This window comes from Pelophylax lessonae (genome assembly GCF_965119305.1).
Source record: "Pelophylax lessonae genome assembly, chromosome: 11".
In the NCBI taxonomy this organism is placed as follows: domain Eukaryota; kingdom Metazoa; phylum Chordata; class Amphibia; order Anura; family Ranidae; genus Pelophylax; species Pelophylax lessonae.
The window spans coordinates 178,652,954-178,674,725 of NC_138778.1; the positions used below are offsets into that span (position 1 = coordinate 178,652,954).

The 21,772-nt window shown below is 47.1% G+C and overlaps 1 protein-coding gene across 1 annotated transcript in view; it reads right to left on the bottom strand.

Moving 5' to 3' along the window:
- Positions 1–11,914: 11,914 nt before the first annotated feature.
- Positions 11,915–21,772, bottom strand: part of ADAM11 (ADAM metallopeptidase domain 11) — a 152,047-nt gene continuing 142,189 nt past the window's right edge. Inside the window, exon 25 of the mRNA XM_082271739.1 lies at positions 11,915–12,083. Within this exon, the coding sequence (XP_082127865.1) occupies positions 11,989–12,083 (95 nt within the window). The 3' untranslated portion in view covers positions 11,915–11,988. The remainder of the gene's footprint in view (positions 12,084–21,772) is intronic.

Sequence of the window (21,772 nt, forward strand, 5' to 3'; positions counted from 1 at the left end):
ATGCTTTGCTTTACAATGTATCATTTTGTTCTCTTAGATCAGGGATATGCAAACTGTGGCCCTCCAGCTGTTGCAAAACTACAAGTCCCATCATGCCTCTGACTTTGGGTGTCCTGCCTGTGGCTGTCAGAGTCTTGCTATGCCTCATGGGACTTGTAGTTCTGCAACATCTGGAGGGCCACAGTTTGCCTATCCCTGTTTTAGATTAACGGGATGAACTTCCTGCTGTAAAGGAAGTCCGTTTTAATCTCTTGGGCTCCTTTCACACAGGGCTGAACTGCTCGGCCAACTCCGCTAGCTCAGCAGGGATCACTGTATTGATTCCCGCTGAGCTGGCGGATGACAGGTCCGTCGCTGCTCACTGTGCAGAGACAGACCTATCAGTCCCGCTCTCCTCTATGGGGATGAAAACTTAAAACAGCATGTCTGTTTTCATCCGATCCGGCCCGCTGTATAGATGGCGAACGTATCGCCATCCGTCTGTTTATAGCGGATCTTGTCAGATCGGATGACAGGCGGGTGTCCAGCTGACATCCGCCTCTCCATAGAGGAGAATGGGTGGCAGGATCAGGTCTGCCTGAAAAACGGACAAGCGGGCCTGATTGGCCTGATCGTGTAAAAGGGGCCTTAAAGACGAAGCCTTTTTCTGACACTTGTTGCTTACAATTTAAAATCAGTATTTTTTGCTAGAAAAATTACTTGGAACCCACAAACATTATTTATTTCAGCAGAGACCCTAGAGAATAAAATGGCGGTCATTGCAATATTTTTATGTCACATAGTATTTGCGCAGCGGTCTTTCAAATTGTTTGGGGAAAAAATACACTTTAATGAATTAAAAAAAAAAAAAAACTAGAGTAAAGTTAGCCCAATTTTTTTGTATAATGTAAAAGATATTACGCCAAGAATCATAATCTTTATTCTAAGTAAAAAAAAAAAAATCAGGATTCTCATTTTATCCAGAATTGTGCAGCTCTTCTTCAAACACTGACTTTCTTCCCCCTTTTTATGGGTTTTTTTTTTTGAGGTAGAAAGCCTCTTTAAGACTACATTGATGTTTAGAGCGGAGTGCATGTTGGCTTTTGCTTTACCCTCCAAAACAGTGGCACTTTTATATCTACAATCCCTACTTCATAGAGGCTTCTGAGATTTTGAAAAGGGGTATCTGCATGCTAAGGAGACTGCTTTGTGATTTTTCCTGTATGTACACTATAGGTCTGTGGTCCCATTATGCAGAATGCTTTGTGTGGCTCTGCTTACAGCTCCTTAACTGAGAGTTACATCTTTTTTGGATTTATAAGGCTATAGATGAACATATTTTATAACAACGGTTATTCAGGAGGTATATACTTTACATACCAGTGTCTGGGACCTCACAAAGCCATATGCATTAACTACTTCGCTGATAAACAGATTGGCTGTGCTCTCATTTATGTAGAATAATTCCAAAAAGGCCTCCACCACTCTACAGCTCATTCACTAAAATGCAAGCTTAATGGATAACTGTAGCCACAGCAACCAATCAGAAACCAGCAGTGGTCAACTTTGTGCAAAAAAAAATTACCAAAAAGCATGTAATAAAGTCCCGGGACAGCTTCATGTTTCGTGCTTAAATCAGTGATGGATGCCATTGTTGACTCTTCAATGTATAAATACTAGTTGCCTGGATGTCATGCTGAACCTATTGCTTCAGTACTTTATTGATTTTGTAGTAAGCATGCAGATAAGGACTGTTGACTTAACTGTGGCTCAGTGACCTGGCACAAGTATGTAAACCAGGAAAATCTAAGTACTGAAGTCAGAGGGTCATTATAACGGGCCAGCAACTGGTAGTGAACATTGGCATCCTCTGTTTTTCTTTAAATAGTCAAACCTGTTCATTCCCTTTTTATGTGTTTTGGCCTTTAACATCTCGGAGAGACTCCAGTAGTGAGCTATTCCCACCAGCACTGCCCATTCCAAATTCACAGCCATTGGAAAGCCATGTTGTGCTCCTCCATCGTGTACAATAAATATTTAAGGAATCCAGCCCCAAGAGACCTCTTTCATGTAATCTTACCTTAAGTAAGGGGGTGAAGCCAAAATAGTGTGGTAAAGTGTCACATCTGGAGTCTCTTGGACACGTAAAGGCGGCAGCTGTTTCCTAAACTTGACAAATCTAAAAAGGGCTGGTTTTGACTTTTAATCCTGGTGACTCCATTACATACTCATTGATACATTTTGTGGATTTGACCATTTAATATCTTGTTTGTGGCTAGCTTTAAAAAAACAAGTAACTGACTGGTTTGCTGTGGCCTAGTGTAAACGTTAATACTTAAGTGCTGGGCAGCAATATATATCCCTTGTAGAGCGGTGAGGGTTACATATTTAGGGTAGTTGTTGATCCCATTTTAGTAACATTTTTTTTTTTTCTTTACAAGGGTCAGTCCTTCCAATATCAAAGTAGACCAATGGCAGTGACATGTAATTAGGGGGTCAGTCCTTCTAGGATTACATTGCTCCAGCCTTTAAGACTGATAAGTTTATTGAGGCTTCTGCCGTATGAAGCCCAGTAGCAGTTCTTCACTGTCCTGCAGGAGAGACAGTTTATGTTCCAGTTCTGGAAGACAGGGAGAGAGATCCCATAAATAGTCATTGTAGTTTCCCTGCTGCAACCCATTCCTTCTTCCCCACATTCCAACAGATTGCCATCTTGTCTGTCTTAGCAAGGCCTAGAGGTGTCATGGGAATGATAGAGAATATTGGGAAATGGCCAGAAGAGAGTGTGCCAGAGGTCCCAGGCAGTTGGCTATCCACCTCCAGACCTAAAAACAAAGCAAGAAATGTATTGATTTTGAACTGAGGTTTGGAGGATAAAAAGTTATATCTATTCATTACAAGAAAAAAAATGGAATAAGGAAAAGCACTTTTAATAACCTTGAAAAGAGAACATGTAAAAGTTCCACAAGATTTTCAGAACGAGAGGTGTTAAAGCAAACCTGTCACATCCCTAGTGTACTGAAAATGGCAAACGTTTAACACGTAGAGTGTATTTTTTGCATAGCTGTTTGTCTATTAAAAGTGCATGTAAGTACACTTCGGGATTGATTTACTAAAACTGGAGCAACTGTGCATGGTAGCCAATCAGCTTCTAAATTCAGCTTGTACAATTAAGCTTTGACAATAAAATCTGTAAGCTGATCGATTGGTTACTTCACACAGCTGCACCAATTTTCTACTAGTTTTAGTAAATCTTCCCCAGTGTGCTAATGGAGCAAAGTTGAATTTTCCTGGGCTATACTCTTGAGGAGCATGTTGCTTTATGGCCTGTACTATCATTGGCATTAAAAGGACTGACTTCCTATCCCTCCAACCACCTTCCTGATATGTCTGGGAGAAGCTTTTCTCTCCCCCCCCCCCCCCCCCCCAACATAGCAAATGGCTGTAACATCTTGCACATATGCAGTATGACAATACTGTGAAATCTTGCAGGTTAGGTATGGCATTTTCCCGAAGACAATGGTGATAATGTCTTCCCAGGGTGCACCTGTGTCCCAAGCTACATTACCACTGCATTTAGAGAAACCAGGACAAGAAAAAAGGTAAGTAAAGCAAAAAAACATTTTAAAGGAGATTTCAAATCCGCATGCAGAGATGGCAATGTTAAATTGGTAGAGTAAATTTCAGCCTACTCCTAAGGAATCTGCCGAAATATGAGCTGTGGGGTGGCCCTGTCTGCATCCTTCCCGTCCACCTCCTTTGATCTGAAAATTGTCAGCTGAAAAGCAGCAGCATCAAATCATTTGCAGTCACTGCTCAGGAACGACAGCCATGGGGATCTCTATCGGAATACAATACTGGCAGGGGAGATTTCTCCATCCAGGCTATTTAGTGTGGATGGGAATTGGATGGAGAAATTTTAGGCTTTACACTGTGTTTTTGTTTTATTTTTGTCCAGCCAGTTGGTTGAATGAAACCTAACTAACAAATTCCACCATCCATGCAAACAGGCAGGACAATGCTCTGCCAGCGGCACGCCGCTGCTGTCAGAATACACTAATCCGTGGCTGCAGCAATCTTTATATGCTGGGCTGGACAAATTGTGATCAGTGTATGAACAGCTTTAAAATGGTTGTAAAGGCAGAAGGTTTTCCACCTTATTGCATTCTATACAGTAAGGTAAAAAACCTTCTGCAACCTCCCCCCCCCTGCAGCTGCCCCCCCCATAAATACATACCTGAGCCCGATCTCCATCCAGCACTGTGCACGAGAGCGGAGGCTCTCTCCCGCCTCATTGATTCAGATACATTAGCAGGAGCCATTGGCTTCCACTGTTGTTAATCAAGCATGTCTCTAACCCTCCTCTGCAACTTTTACCTATAGGTAAGCCTATGATAAGGCTTACCTATAGGTACTGTAAATATCTGCTAAACATGTACCGTTTAGGAGATATTTACCTTAAATGCAGCCAGTGACATCACTGGCGCATGCGCTCTGAAGGAACGACCGCTAGTGCCGTTCCTTCAGAGCCCCGTGCCGTGACCATCGGCTCCCGCGCGGGTGTGACGTAATCGCGGGTCCAGGCCAATCAGATGGCCGGATGCCGCGATCCCAGAAGACGGGCGACTGAACACGTCGCCCGTCATACAGGTAAGCGGGCAGCACGGCGGGGGCTCGTTCTAAGGTAATTATTTCATAATGAGCGCTGGTATGCGATGCATACTAGCTCATTATGTGTTTCTCTTTAAGGTTGGAAAAAAAAACATTTTTAATGAGTTTACAACCTCTTTAAAGGACACAGAGCAGGGCTTGGGAGCAAGCACACACGAGTGCCCCTATAGCAAGTGGCTTGCTATGAGGGAAGAGCCATGAGCACTGGCAGGGGGACCTGAGAAGAGGATTGGGGCTACTCTGTGCAAAACCATTGCACAGAGAAGGTAAGTATAACATGTTTGTAAAGGTTTTATTTTTAATTAAAATGACAATAACTTTAAGCTCAGTGGGTGGCTCTGCCAACCCCCTACGTCAATAGTTGAAGGAGCTTGCTGGAAGATTTTCAGGCAATCGGTGGCAGCTGCATCCAGTTAGCTGCAGACGCTGTTTGGGTATTTTGATAGCCAGCAGGGCTGGCTGTGAAATTGATACAGCTTCAGCAGGAGATTGTATGGTTGGCTGGAGGAATCTGCAGAAGAACTATTGTATGGCCAGCTTTAGAGTTTGTCCACACCACTGTCACTTTTCCTGGACAGTTTGGTCTGCTTTAAGTGTGGGGAAAAAACTATAAATATCTGTTTTATACAATTTAAAAGAATTCAATATTTTCAATAACCACATACAATTATTAATACTGTATAATATAGGTGTAAAAGGGGGAGGAGATGGGACTTAATCAAATTGAATGTAACTGAAAATGTGTCTCTTACCTTCCCCTCCGAATATTTCTTGCAAAGTAAAAAGAGAAAAATGTATGCATTAAATTCTAAAATTCGACAAATTGCAGTCTTTAAACATCTATATAAAGATCACTATCTAAACCATATTCTACAACACTTTTTAAACAAAAAAAAAAAAAAAGACATTTTAACAAGATCATAGAATTTAGGATTGCAGAGAATGTACTAGGTTTGTCTAGAAGTGAAGGATTGGGGCTTATTTACATAGTCACAGAGAGCCATACACCTTGAAAAAATGGTATATCTGTGTGCCCGCCGGAAGTGACCGGCGTTGCAGTCCCTTGTGCAAATCAATGACGAGGCTGCAGCTGTACACTGGTAACCACAAATAAGAGTAAACTGTCTGTGTTCAGAGGAGCATGTACCTCCATGTATACAAGTAAGTGCTCAGATGTGCGGCTACCAGCATAAAGTCACAGCTTGTCATTCATGTGTGTGTATATATATATTTATATATTCCTGTTATAGCTGCAAAGGGTGGGCCTACTCAATATTGAACCTTACAGACTAAGATGCCATTAAAGTTCATGTGCATGTAAAGGCAGGCGCCCAATACTTTTGGCAATATAGTGTGCATATAAAAAAAAAAAATTTTTCTCTATCGTTCATTGACAGACGCAGCTCCATATTTTTCGTAACCATTGGGTTATGCTGCCCCTACAGGAGTAGGACACTAGGCAGGAAAAGTCTTTACCACACCTATGGGGCAGTCCCTGGGGGTATACACCCACTCACTCTGCTATAGGCATTCAGTTATTTTCTGCCTAGTCAGGAGTAAGGACCTAGTTCCCTAGTTTCGGTCCTAGCATGTTTTATGTAAAAAGGGAACAGCCGGACTGGGCATCAGACTGGATATTATAGATCCTTATGGCCTCCCAACCTGGCCAGCGAGCATGTGCAGGTCACAGCTCCGTGCTAGGCCTCGCCACGGCAAAGCCCCACTGGACGGGGGCTGGCCCGCGAGTGAAACACCTCGCCGAGACGCACATAACCTCGTTTGTCTTGAGTCACAGTGTACCCCTTGGAGGTCAGCACCCCCACCCCAGGTGGAGAGGTGGTCTGTCTGGAGTGGCGCCCATCTGAATATTGTTGGTATGGTGAGTAGTCTCACCCCATATCTCTTGCGGTGTCGGGGTGGACCCTCGGGTTATCCACATCCCCCCTTTTATGTGGGGTCCCTAGGGAACATTCCCCATCAATCATCCAAGGCTCCCCCCTCAGGCCATCCTCCCCAATATTTCATAGGGGGGTCTCTAACTTAGTCAGGTATGGTGCAGGGGCTGTAGCAGGCGATGGGGGCGCAGATTCCGCTGACCGCGCGATCCGCTGGGGGGGGGTTAATCCATGTGGGGTCCCTGCCAAGGCCCCCCCCTATGCCTGATGATCCCTCAGGGGATCCTGTAGACCACATGGCGTGCCGTGGACGCCGCCATTTTCCAGTAGATCAGCAGTATTGGGCTCGGCAGTCATCTTTTAGTAGTTTCCCATTGAAATGCATTGGGAAGCCATTTTGTTGTGGCTTCCCCATTGAAATGCATTGGGTGGCCATTTTCTCATAGTCTGAGAACGATGTCCAGCAGTGAGTGGCAAGGCTTTAACTCTAGTGCTGATCCAGGTACTTCCTCTTCCTGTGAAGATCGTTTTTCTGCACATTGCAGGCCGGCTCTTCTTTCCCTGATATCGGGTGGTGGTGAGTCAATTGGGGTACCTGTAGATCGCCCTCCCATTCTGCTATATTGCAGTTTAGGGTGCTGGAACTTGTAGTACTGCTGGTGCAGCAGTTTTCTGCAGTATTTGTAAAGTGGCACTGCACTGTCCCTGGGATAACATGCAGACCCAGGAGCAAGTCTCACCTACTGATCCCCCTCCTTGATGTTGCAGGGACCTCCGGGTCGCAACCCTTGTCTGCCTTAACGGCCATTTTGGAAACCCTGGTGTCAAAAGTTGATTTGGTCCTTTAAAAAAAAAGACTAGTAAAAAGCGCCCACTGCCCTAACCTGCCTCATCTGTATCCTCAGATTCTGAGGTTGATATGGCCGCAAGTCATCCTGAGGGATCTGAGTCATCGCACTCAGAAAATTGTCACTGAACAGTAGGATACCTTAAACATGTTAGTGGTGCTGAAGCGCTTTAAGAGGCGCTACCTCTTTGTGGATGCTGTTGTCAATAAATGGACCGTTCCACCGAACGTGAACCATCCGGTCTCCAGACTGAACAAATCTACTGTGGTCCCGGAGGAGGAATCTCCGGTCTTTAAACAGACCCTGTTGATGGAAGGATTGAGACTCTGTCCCACCACTTACATGTGATAGCGGGTTCAATACTAAGACCGGTCTTTGCTATCACGCTGGTGTCACAGCCCATAATGGAATGGGCAAAGTTACTAAAAAGTGATTTGGAAGCAGAACAGCTCCCTCCGGGCCTTGCAAAGCTATAGGATCAAATGGTCCAAGCCTTACTGTTTGTATGTTATGCGTCTTTAGATGTGGCCCCCCCTTGCGGCTATAATTTCTGCGGTAGGGGTGACCATGAGATGCATGGTGTGGCCAAAAAGCTTGTCTGCGGACCAGGCTTCTAAAAAAAAGGCTCTGTCAGACCTCCCCTTTACAGGGGACCGCCTATTTGGTTCTTCGTTGGATGAACTTATCAAAGGGCTTACAGGTGGGAAAAGTACTCTTCTTAGTCCACTAAGAGCAAGTCTCCGTGTCACAGACAGGGCCCTTAGATTTCAGCACACAGGCGGCCCTTTCGTGCCTCCGGCACGCAGGAGAAGGGATCTAAGCCATTTAGATCTGGGGATTTCAAGAAGACGTGGTCGGGTAAGCCGAGAGCAGACCCCTCCAGATCTGCAGACAAGTACCATTTTGCATGAAGGGGGCACCCTCACCCGTAACTGGGGTGGGGGGGGGGGACATCTTTGTTTGTTTCCAGAACCATGAATTACTTGAGTAGTCAGGTTTTGGATCAGGGGGAATGGTCCCTTCAACTGGAGGTGTTTCACCTGATGTGTGTCCGGTGGGGGACTCCCGATGTGGACCCGTTAGCCTCTCGGCTCAACAAGAAGGTAAAGAGGTTTGTGACCAGGTCTCGGGATCCTCTGGCCGATGCCACAGACACACTGGTGGCTCCTTGGGGGTCAGTATTGGCTGATCTATGGATTTCCTCTGCTAAAACTTCTGCGCAGAAGGGATTCCAGTCATTCTGGTGGCTCCAGACTTGACTCACCGGTCTTGGTACGCTAATCTGGTAAGGTTGGTCGCCGATGTTCCATGGAAGTTCAGGGAAGATCTGCTGCTCTCTCAAGGGTCGATCTCCCATCCTGCTTTACAGTCGCTGGCTTTAACGGCGTGACTGTTGAAAGCCAGGTATTGAAGGATAGAGGTTTTTCCTGACTCAGCGATTCCTACACTGTTGAAGGCTAGGTAATCTACCTCTATGAAGATTTATTATCAATGTATATCGCATGGTGTGAATCGATTAAGGTGCATCAACGCTCTTTTTCAGTGGCTAGGATATTGGCCTTCCTCCCGAGAGGGGTTGAGCAGCGGTTGGCCTTGGGTACCATTAAGAGCCAGGTGTCAGCCTTGAGGGTGTTTTTTCAATGTCCTTTAGCTACGCATTCTTTGAGTCGCACCTTTTATTCAAGGAGTTCACCATATGGCTCCTCCGATACGGTCCCCGTTACCTCCGTGGGATCTTAAATTGGTACTGTCAGTTCTTCAGAAACCTCCCTTTGAAAACATTAGGGAGATTCCTCTGCTTACACTGTCACAGAAGTTAGCCTTTTTGGTGGCTATTACCTCTGCGTGCCGAGTGTCTGAATTGGCGGCGCTGTCCTGCCGTTCACCCTATCTGGTGGTCCACAGCGATAAAGTGGTACTTTGACCAAATCCGTCTTTTCTTCCTAAGGTGGTCTCTGATTTCCATTTGAATGAAGACATTGTGCTGCCTTCACTTGATCCTAAGCCCAAGCATCCTAAAGAAATTGCTTTGCATTCTTTGGATGTGGTTTGGGCAATTAGGGTTTACCTGGCGGCTACAGAGTCTTTCAGGAAATCGGACTCTTTTTGTCCTTACGGAAGGACCTCGGAAGGGATTGGCTGCGTCCATATCCAGATGGATCAGGCAGACGGTGGTACAGGCTTATCCACTTAAGGGTCAGGTTCCACCTTTTCCCTGTAAAGGCACATTTTACTAGGGCGCTGAGTGCTTTTTGGGCGTCAGTATTGTGTCATCAGGCGTCAGTAATACAGGTTTGCAAATCGACAACTCGGTCGTCTGTGCACATGTTCACGAAATTCTACAAAGTAGATGTGTTGGCATCCTCGGATGCTTCTTTTGGCCACAAGGTTTTGCAGGTTGCTGTTTAAGAGAGCATTTCGTCTCTTTGAGGGTGTATGTTTCTGGTGGAGCTCCATGTTACCTGGTTGGCTACGTTTTAGCCTTTGGGAATTACGTTCCTTTCTGCGTTGTTTTTCCACCCCTCATGTTAATACTGCTTTGGGACATCCCAGTGGTTAAGAAGAATATGGAGCTGTGTCTGTCAATGAACGATAGAGAGAACTGGATTTTTGACTTACCGTAAAATCCTTTTCTCTGCAGTTCATTGACAGATGCAGCACCCACCCCTCTATATATAGGAGTTGGGTTGGGGTTATTTTCTTCTGACACTGCAACAAAACAATGCCTATAGCAGAGTGTGTGGGTGTATACCCCCAGGGACCGCCCCATGGGCATGGTAAAGACTTTTCCTGCCTTGTGCCCCACTCCTGTAGGGGGGCAGCATAACCCAATGGTTAAGAAGAATATGGAGCTGCATCTGTCAATGAACTTCTGAGAAAAGGATTTTACGGTAAGAAAAAAAAATCCAGTTTTCCATAGTTTACAGATTTTTTTTTTTTTTTTTTAATAGGGCACATAGTATTTTAGCAGTTTTACACTTTGATGCACCTCAGTGCTGCTGTTCTCCCTGTAACTTTTTCCTGTGTATATGCATGGCTTTTTTTTCTGGGAGTTTCCCGATAGTGATAATAGTGGACCATGCCTGTGTAATGTGTTGGCACAGCCACCTGTAGTCTCTGGGAGAGCCCCATGTGACATGGTGAAAACACAAGAGAACAAGTGGGAGACAGGGACTGAGCATTGCCCCCTATAACAGGAAGTGCCTGAACAGGGATGGTATCCATGGTAGCATTACTAGCTATTATTTTGATAAAGTTGCACATATAAAAATACTGAAAATAACTTTTGAAATGGAACATGTTCAGGCCTATGAGATCTTAGTGATTGGATTTACAAAGATTTTTAGGTTCTAGTCTGTCTTTTTTTGACTCTTTCCTGTCGGCCTGTTACCAGGACAGTGCTGGCAGGCTACGCTGTGGAAGTTTAGGTGTGACAGGGTCATCTACCATTCAGCATCTCAGAACATCATTGTATCACCAGATTTTTTTAGACATTGCATAGCAGCCGTATGCTAAAGGCATATGTGATACAGGCTGAACTAATATAGCTGGAGTAATCCGTCAGGGGCCTCACCACCCCACAGTCTAATGCGGTCGGGAAGGGAATAGTGGCGCAAAGGCAAAGGTAGAGGCCTTTATACAGTATACAACATGGTTGGGAGGATCTCAGTTACATAAAGCTTTGTGATTTAGGAAGGTGTTTGGTGGTGCAGTGAGACTAATGGCAGATGGGTCCTTTTTAATTGCCAATTAGTTGTAATCTGTAACAATGGATTCAGTGCATGCTATTAGACAAATATAACCTGTCAATGGGTCTTTTTATATGCAATTTTTTTTTTTTTTTTTAAAAAGAGTATATAACGTAAGCCAATTTGATTGTGAGAAATGCAGTGCTATGTAAGGCCAGCCATAGATTCAGCAGGAACCTCCCAAGATTCGAATCATGTATGGGCAGGCTGAATGTACCAAGTTGATCAATCCACTTGGGTACAGCCAGCCTGCTGGACCTACTTGCGATTATCGCTCGTGGTTGCTATAGCTGCTAGCAATATTACCCCCCGCCCCCAATCGCAGCTCTGGTATTCCCAGAGTGCTGAAGAAAAGACCTGCAGGTACTGTATATGTGTGATCACATCTGGGGTAGGCCCCTTTCACACAGGCCTTCTGATCCAGTCCGCCTGTCAGTTTTTCAGGTGGACCTGATCGGATGCTCCATGCACCACTATGGGGCAGCGGATGTCAGCGGTGACATATCCACTGACACCCGCTGCTATCCGATCCGGTCCGTGAAATCCAGACGGATGGAAACCCTATTTTCCATCCGTCTGGAGGATCAGATGAAAACAGACAGGTGGTCCTTTTTCATCCAATCTCACATAGATGAAAGCGGGGATCTGACAGGTCTGTCCTCTGCACAGTAAGTGGAGACGAAGCTTTCATCCGCCTGCAAAGCTGAGTCCGCCGGGCGGAAAGCCTGTGTGAAAGGACCCTTACTCACTTATATCACCAGTTTAATCTCTTCAAAGTCATGACAGGTGTGATTTAGGTTATGTTATATCCTCAGCCTACAAGAAATAGTAAAATCATTCTGCCACTTACTTGAATCCCCAGCCAGTCCCCCCCAGTACAATGGCAGCAATGAGCACAGCTCCTGCAATGGACCCAATGATGATGTTTGTGCCACTTGGACCTGCAATAAACATGTACAAGTCATAAGGGTTATCAATGATGTACAAAAGTGTAGTAACACAGCCAACAGATTTCACCTAAACTCCCTCCAGTCTCTGCACATTACTTGCACTGAGCTAGTGCGTTATAAAATTTGGCCAGTTATAAAGCACTGATTGAAGCCTTTGATAAAGCACACCTGTCATCAAAGCTTTAAAATCTAGGAGGAGGCAAATTTACTCCATACTAACTTCAGTATGCAGTGCTTAGTCTGAGCAATGTACAGTGGGTATAGAAAAGAATCCCCCCCCCCCCTTTTAAAATCAAATGTTGTTGCCTGAAATGAAGACACACACAAACATTGCACTAGTAAATACAGCTGGATAAAAAAAAAAAAAAATCTAACATATAAGTGAAATATAGAACACAGACGTGTCAGCAAAAAATAAAAAAACAGAATCACTGAGTTGGAAGAAGGATCACCCCACTCCTCCCTTTCAAAAAATAACTTGTAAACTCAATCAGCAATCAGGCATAGCTAATCACCTTCTCAATAGCACACAAAGCCATTTGACTTTCAACTGTGATCACGTTTCATTGGCTCAGCATGAAAAGAGCTTTCTTGGAGCACCTCGTAGTGCAATTGAATCAAACAATCAACTATGGATGGCAGTGCACTGTGAAGATCACAAAATCTCCAAAAATGTGGCTTGTATGGCAGGGTTGCAAGAAAAAAAGCCACTCAAGAAAGGCCACATGCAGTCACAACTGAGCTTTGCCAAAATGTACCTTGAAGATTCTGAGGACACATGGAAAAAGGTGTTATGGTCAGATGAGACTAAAATTGATTAATTTGGCCTCAACACCAATCAATTAATTTGGCCTCAACACCACCAATCGATATGTCTGGCGGATAAACACCATTCCTACAGTAAAGTATGGAGGTGGTAATATCTTGTTATGGGGGTGTTTCTCTGTAGCAGGGACTGGAGCATTTGTCAGGATAGAAGAAAAAATAGATGGGCCAAAATACCATCAAATTCTTGAGGAAAATCTGCTTCCCTCTGCCAGAAAGTTGTCAATGGGAACGTGGTTTACCTTCCAACATGACAATGACCCAGACCACACAGTGGTTGAAGGAGAAAAAAATGAATGTCCTAGCGTGGCCTAGTCAGATCCCAGACCTAAACCTCATTCAAAATCTGTGGACTGGCTTGAAGACTGCAGTCCACAAACGGTCACCATTAAATTTAACTGAACTCGAGCAGTTCTGCGAAAAAGAGTGGGCAAATATTGCAAAGTCTAGATGTGCAAAGTTAGTAGAGACTTATCCCAACAGACTAAGGGCTGTAATTAAAGCAAAAGGTGGTTCAACAAAACACTAACATAAGGGGTGATCCTTTTTACAACTCAGTGATTATGTTTTTGAATTCACCAACACCAACTTCCACAAAAGTCCAGTAGCATGGAATTCTGAAGGTATCCTAAAGCCCCAGGTGGTGCCTGCTATGTAGTGGGGGTGTTACACTAATTTTTAAATGTATCTGACAGGTATGCTTCAAACTAAAGCTGTACAAATCAAATAGGGCATATGGTGGAAAAATACAAAAGCATACAGATACCGTGAGTGAAAAAAATGCTTGTTAATACTATTAGTAGATCCAGAGATACGGGAAAGCTCATCTTGTATGCAAGTCTCAACTTTTCCTGCAAAGCTTGAAGTTGCTCCCCCTGACTCTAAAGCCCTACAGTTGGCTCTTCAGCCTGGTTGGAGTGTCCTCACTGACCAATAGGCTGCTTTCAAGAGGACGAGGGAGTGCGACCAAGCTCAATTTTTACAGAACAAATTGAAATTCGTATATAACGGCCTGTATCTCCAGATCTCTTAGTTGCTGCTTAAGTATTTTCCTCACCATATGCTTAGTTAAATTGCCCAGACTGTAAACTATTTCCTTCAAAGAATACACGCACCTCAGTAACAAAAATTTGCATTGGCTAGTCCATCTGGATTAGCTATATACAGCGTCATTTGCTAGCAGTAACAAGATAATGTACAGTGGACACATCAGCAGAAAATGTTCCTCATCTATTACGCTAATCCACAAGAGGACCAAAACCAGAGCACACAGATATTTTCGAATATACCACAGTTTTACAGTCTTGCAGTATACTACTCTTCTCCATGTCCTTTCCCTGCTGGTTGAAAGTTGATGAGCTGCTTGCTGAATTCTCTCTAACCCCCAAAATAACAAGAAAGCTATACAGTTAGTGTTTTGGATTCTCAGCATACCTCACACCCCATGGAGGATAATGGCACTGTTACTGTATTAAAGGCACTGGCAGGGAAGGGGTTAACACTAGGGGTGATCAAGGGGTTAGGTGTGCTCCTAGGGAGTGCTTTCTAACTGTAGGGGGGAGGGTGAATGTACTAGAGGAAAAGAGAGATCTGTATTTCAGTTTAGCTGAAACACAAGATCTCACTCTTCCTCTGTGACTGAACAGCCTTGTTTGCATAGGCCGACGGTCGTTCTGTCATTCTCCTGCACCATCGCGGCTGCCGGACCCGCTAATTGGCTCCCGCTGTGTCTAATCACAGTGGGAGCGGTGTGTGCATGCCCGCTGTACAAAATCACGTACCTATACGTGATTTTGCACAGTCGGGCCACCCTGCCACAGTATATTGCGGTAGGCGGTCCAGAAGTGGTTAAACACATCCCTCCCAGGCACTTAGAAACCCTGGCCAGGGGAATCCCTGTAATGGTATCCTGCACTGGATATACCATTTTGTCAAGCAACCATTTTTGTCTCCAGCAGCCATGAAAGTTTAAAAACAAAAAAACACTACTCACAAAACAACCCCCCCCTCCCCTACCTTAATCAATTAACTTAAGAATGTGAGCTTCAAAAGAGCTGTTACTTCAAAGAACCTTATCTAGGAACCTTATCTCAGCACATCCTGGCAGACGTCCACTAAGGCTGACCAGGCTGGATTGTAAATTCCCCAGCCAAATTGTTAATTTGAGATGTACCCATACATCTAACAAATCCATACCCAATTCATAAATGCAGACAGGAACATGACACATTAACAAAAAACGGAATTTTTGTAAAATCTTACCTGTAAAATTCCTTTCTCTGAGTCCTCCGACAGTCGCCGCCTCTTCATATTCGTCACATATGGGGTATTAGACTTTTCTCCGAAGGAGTAGCTAGGCAACAGAATATGTTAACAATAAAGCTTTAACATATCCCACCCTCAAGGGGTGGTCCCCTCAGTCAATACCCTCCTACTTCCTGCAACCATATCTCAGTTTTAGTGGAATAGCAGTAGAGTATACATTCAAACCCCAAAAGAGGGGCGGGGGCGGCGACTGTCGGAGGACTCAGAGAAAGGAATTTTACAGGTAAGATTTTACAAAAATTCCGTTTTCTCTTACGTCCTCCGACAGTCGCCGCCTCTTCATATTCGTCACATATGGGGACGTCCCAAAGCAGTGCAAACATGAGGGGTGGGAAACGCATCCGCGCCGAAAGGCAACGCAGTCTCCACATCAAGGAAAGGAACCTTACCAAAGGAAGGAAACCAGCTGGGCAACAGCAAAAATAAGTGCTCAACAGGAGCAACAACCCAGGAAAAGACAAAAAAACCAGGGGATACAAAAAAACTATCCCAACAGCCAGGAGTCCCCAACAAGGGACCCTATGGAACAGCCGCACTAAGAACCTTGCGGCCAAAGGAAGCATCCGCCGATGCCTGAACATCTACTTTGTAGAATTTTGTGAAAGTGTGCACGGTCGACCAAGTCGCCGCCTTACACACCTGGGCTACAGAAGCCCCATGACGGCAGGCCCAAGACGTACTCAGAGATCTAGTAGAGTGCGCCTTCACAGGCACAGGGGGAACCTTCCCCTGCAAGGCATAGGCCTGTTCAATGGTCTGCCTGATCCATTTGGCGATGGTAGAGGCCGAAGCCGCCATGCCCTTCCGAGGACCCTCTGGAAGAACAAACAAGGAGTCCGTCTTACGAAAAGACTCAGTCGATTTAAGGTAAACCCTTATCGCCCGAACAACATCCAGAGAGTGCAATCTCACCTCCTTTGGATGTTTAGGCTTCGTGCACAACGAAGGCAAAACAATATCCTCGTTAAGATGGAATTCCGAAACTCGTTTCGGCAGAAAAGAAGGATTAGGTCGCAAGACCACCTTATCCAAATGAACAACCAGGTACGGAGACTTGCAGGACAAAGCCGCCAGTTCCGACACTCTGCGAGCCGAAGTGATCGCCACCAAAAAGGCGACCTTCTTAGACAACATAGACAACGAGATCTCCCTGATCTGTTCAAAAGGAGCACGTTGTAACACAGATAGAACAAGATTCAAGTCCCAAGGGGGCAAAGGATCCCTCCTAGGAGGAACCAGATGCCGCACACCCTGAATAAAGGTGCCAACCAAGGAGTTGGAAGCCACGGGACGTTGAAACAGAACGGCCAGCGCAGACACCTGACCCTTTATCGTAGCCAGCGCCAAACGCTGATCGACACCCGTCTGAAGGAAAGACAGCACACGGGAAACCGAGTACGTGCGGGGTGAAAACCCCCTGGACTCACACCAGGCAAAATAGGCCTTCCAAGTACGGTAATAAACCTTCCCCGAGGAAGACTTCCTCGCGTTGATCAAAGTATGAACGACCTCTGGAGAGAGACCCTTCTCCTTCAGGACCTCGGTCTCAACAGCCAGGCCGTCAAAGCCAGCGACTGTAAAGCAGGATGGTAAATCGGTCCTTGAGACAGTAGATCGTCTCAAAGAGGCAAGACGCCAAGGGGCGTCGACCGCCAGATTCACGAGGTCTGCGTACCAGGACCGGCGAGGCCAGTCCGGTGCCACAAGAATCACCGTGCTGCGTTCCGAGTGTAACCTGCGAAGGAACCTGGACAGCAACTGAATCGGTGGAAACGCGTACATCAGCCTGTACTGATGCCACGGGGCCACTAACGCGTCCGACGCGTCTGCCCGAGGGTCGCGCGTCCTTGCCACGAACCTCTTCACCTTGTAGTTGAGGCGAGACGCGAACAGGTCCACATCTGGAAGACCCCACTTCGCGCACAACATCTGGAAGACAGCCGGGTGGAGAGACCATTCCCCCTGATCCAGGGTCTGGCGACTCAGATAGTCCGCCTGCCAGTTCTCCACTCCCGGAATGTGAACCGCCGTTATCGCCGGGACATGAGTCTCGGCCCAAGACAGAATGTCGGCCACTTCTCGAGCCGCTCGGGCACTCCTGGTGCCCCCTTGGTGGTTGATGTAGGCCACCGCCGTGGCATTGTCCGTCTGCACCCGAACCGGGCAGCCCTGCAGCCGGTCCGTCCAGCGATGAAGACAGAGCCTTATCGCACGCAATTCCAGAATGTTGATCGGGAGGGAAGACTCCCCCTCCGACCAAGTTCCCTGGGCGGACAGAACGCCCAGAACACCACCCCAGCCCGACAGGCTGGCATCCGTGGTGATTACCGTCCACGAGATCGGACGAAACGACTTGCCCCCGGACACCAACGGGGACTGGAGCCACCACAGAAGGTTTTCCCTGGTGCGATGACTCAACGAGATCTGAAGATCCAGAGATTGAGGTCGCCCGTCCCACCTGGACAGGATCTCCGCTTGGAGACCCCGCGTGTGAAACTGCGCGAAAGGAATCGCCTCGAAGGCCGAGACCATCAATCCCAGACATCTCATACACGTCCGCAGAGACGAGTGTGGAACGTCCCTGAGGGACCTGACTTCCTCCTGAAGAGTCCTGAGTTTGTCTTCCGGCAGGAAGACCTTCGCCTGCACCAAGTCCAGTATCATTCCCAGATAGGGGAGACGAACCGACGGACTCAGTGTCGACTTTGGAACATTTATCGTCCAACCAAACTCCTGCAGAGTTTGCATTGTGACAGACAGGTCCTCCTCCAGACCCTGTCTGGTCGCAGACCGAACCAGAATGTCGTCCAGATACCCCAGGACAGAAATGCCCTGGGCCCTCAATAATGCCAGAACCGGTGCAAGCACCTTGGTGAAGACCCGCGGAGCCGAGGCGAGACCAAAGGGCAACGCCACGAACTGGTAGTGATCCTCCGCAATGGCAAATCGAAGGTATCTCTGATGACCCTCGAATATGGGGATGTGAAGGTACGCATCCTTCAAATCGATGGAGGCCATGAATTCCCCCGGAACCAGGGCAGCCACCACCGAGCGCAGGGATTCCATGCGGAACTTGCGAACCCGCACAGAGCGGTTCAGAGCCTTCAAGTCCAGAATCGGACGAACCTTGCCCTCCTTCCTGGGCACGGTGAACAGATTGGAGTAAAACCCCCGAAATCTGTCCCGATGAGGCACCGGAACCACCACTCCCTGAGCCCTCAGGTCCCGCACCGCCAGGTGCAGATCCCGCAGGCGCTCTGGAGACAGTTGAAGATTTGAGGGAAAAAATCTGCTCTCCGGCCGAGAGAGAAACTCGATCTTGTAACCAGATCGAACGATTTCCAGAACCCATCTGTCCCGCACACGGGCCAACCAGGGCTGAAGAAAACCGAGCAAGCGTCCCCCCACCCCAAAACTGGGTGAGGGCGCCCCTTCAGGCCGAACTGTTATGGGCTGCAGGTCCGGATTGGCCGGACTTCTGTTTCCCAGACCAGGGCTTCTTCTGAGAGCCTTGGCCTTTGAACGGTTTGCCCTTGTAGTGCGGCCGAAAGGCACGAAAGGACCCCTGAGGGGGCCGAAAATTAGCATGCTTCTTCCCAGAAGCCCCCTTAGCCTTGGGGAAATGGGGCAAGAGAGTGCTCTTACCCCCGGTGATCCCCTTAATCAACACATCCAGGGACTCCCCAAAAAGGCGAGACCCATCATAAGGCAGATTGGCTAAGGTCTTACGTGAAGATTGGTCCACCGACCAACATTTCAACCAAACCAGGCGGCGAGACAACACCGCCACGCTGTGCACACGTGCAGCCAACGGAATCAGGTCCAGGTCCGCATCACACAGATACATGACACCCTGGTGGATCTGATCCACCATATCCAGGGTCGCCGCCGAGGCCGAATCGGCCACTAGGACGCGCCTAAGCATCTGCGTCCAACTTGCGATCGCCTGGGCCGCCATGAGAGAAGCAAACAGAGCCTTAAGCATAGAACCCGTAACAGAATAAGTATGACGGGCAAGAGACTCCAGCCTCCTATCCGTGGCATCACGGAAAACAGGGGAACCCTCTGCAGGAATCGCAGTGGCTTTGTTCAAAACCGCAATTGCATGATCCACTGGCGGAGGCACACACCACCGTTCATCAGTGGCAGGAGAGAAAGGATAACGCAGCTTGAATTTACTTGGTACCGCAAAAGGCTTGCGCAGATCGCGCCATTGATCCTTAACAGCGCGCTGAAAATCAGCATTGCAGGGAAAAACCTGCGGCGTCCTGCGTTTCCTCTGCGTCCCATAAGCCGCCAAGGCAGCGGGGGGACACACTTCGTCCTGCAAACGTAGCGTCTGCTTAATGGAAGCAATCAACTCATCCATGATTGCAAGCTCTTCAGGCGAGCCAGGGGGAGAATTATCAACCCCCTCAACTTCAGCCTCTACCTCAGACCCCACTAGATCAAGAGAGGAGCGGGACCCCGATAAGGAGGTCCCTGCCAGAACAGCCCCATCACCTTCACCCTCAGAATCAGAGGACAGAGCAACTCTGGGCCGTTTAGTAGATTGAGCAGCCACCAGCATTTGCACCTGGGCAGCAAGGCCAGCCACAATAGTGGCTAAATCCCCCCCTGGGGGGGAAACAGCGGTCCCCTGGCTTTCCACCAATACTGTAGGAAACTTGCCCTCCTGAGAATCCATTGCCCCTGTAATGCCAGACAACCAAGGGTTAACTGCCCCCTTTCAGCAAGCGCGGCAAGCGCAGCCCACCGCACCACACTCAGGCACAATGAGACCCCCACAGGGAATATACAAACTGAATACAGGCAATGGATAGCAAGAACAGAAGGATAAAACCTGAGGAGACCCCGCTGCTGCTGCTGCTTCGATCGGTGTTCCTGGAAAGAGGAAGTGATGCTGCCAGGGCGCTCTATGTAAGCCTATGGAGGCTACAAGAAAATGGCCGCCGTGCATGTAAACCATGCAGCCGGAGCGGGCGCCGGTAAAATGGCGTCGTTTGGCGCTGAAAACGCCGCTCCACAGTGCATAAAAACACACACATTACATCCCAATATAAGGGTACATGTTAGATCGCCGCAGCGATCGCTGTATATGCCCAAACATGCCAATAAAAAACATGCCCCACAGCACACAGCTTCTCACACTGCCCAGCCTGACACACACAGTGTCATACAGCTCCCCCCCCCCCCCCCTTGCAGCCCACAGCATGCAGCCGAGAGATAGGGAGACAAGCAGTGTGATTAAAGGCAGGTTACACAGTCCCAGACTGAGACCCCCCCCAGACAGACAGGTCCCCACATAAATACACTTACCTCACATGGCGTGGGGAACCCGCACAGGCGAACAAGCCGCTGCACATGAGGCAGGGAGAGTCGCAATTCAAGACGCACACAATGGAGGTTAAGAAACCGCACAGCGTCCGGTGAGGTAGCCACCTCACCAATCATCCCTGCACCGAACAGGGATGGGTCGTTCACTGTGCCAGGAGCGTTACCTGGCTGAACGCTCGATGGCAGACTGGGAAGCCACTGACCCACGACCTGCGACCAGGGGGATCAGCCCGAGACCCAGTCCGCATGATCCTCTTCGTCCGAAGAACTAACTAATGCTGACAAAAATAACAGCTAAGTAAAGGTAGAGAGAAAACTCAAACAAAATATTAAAAAGAAGAAAGAGTCTGGGACAGAAAGTCCCAGCACAGAGAGAGCCAGCCACTCCTGACAAGCTAGACATTAAAACTGAGATATGGTTGCAGGAAGTAGGAGGGTATTGACTGAGGGGACCACCCCTTGAGGGTGGGATATGTTAAAGCTTTATTGTTAACATATTCTGTTGCCTAGCTACTCCTTCGGAGCAAAGTCTAATACCCCATATGTGACGAATATGAAGAGGCGGCGACTGTCGGAGGACGTAAGAGAAAGTATATATTTGGATGAGAAATAAAATACTGAACAGAACGAGATCATACATGATCACGTTCGCTCCTATGGAAGGCAAGCTAGCTGTCAGATGCCTTATGGGTCAGAGGTTACTTGGAGATAACCTGTGTTTGGTGTCTATGAATGTAAAATTCAATGCTGCACAATAATATATCAGTTTCAAGAAGACAGCTGGTAGATATTGGAAGATATGAATTATGTTATAAGTCTGTCTAAACAGGAGGTTTCTTGCCATTGTCTGAGCCTAGGGCCGTCCAGGGCCACTGTGTTTATTGGTCAAGGACCTCTGGTGACACCCCCTGGGGTCTCAGAGAAAAGGAAAGAAGCAGATGTTTTTTTCAGTTCTCCTGTACCATCAACGAAGAAACATCTATCTATCACTTTGGGAACCGGCTCAGCTTCTGAACTCTGATAATACAAGGACATTGAATGCAAGTACCTTCATTTCTAATTCTTTATCTTATTTTTCTAAATTGCTGAATTGTGTCTCTATTACTTTGTAACCTATTTTTCTGTAAATATTTTTATTTTGCACCAATTTTAACCTTTTTATTAAACCTTATTTTGAAAAGTGTTAATCATGT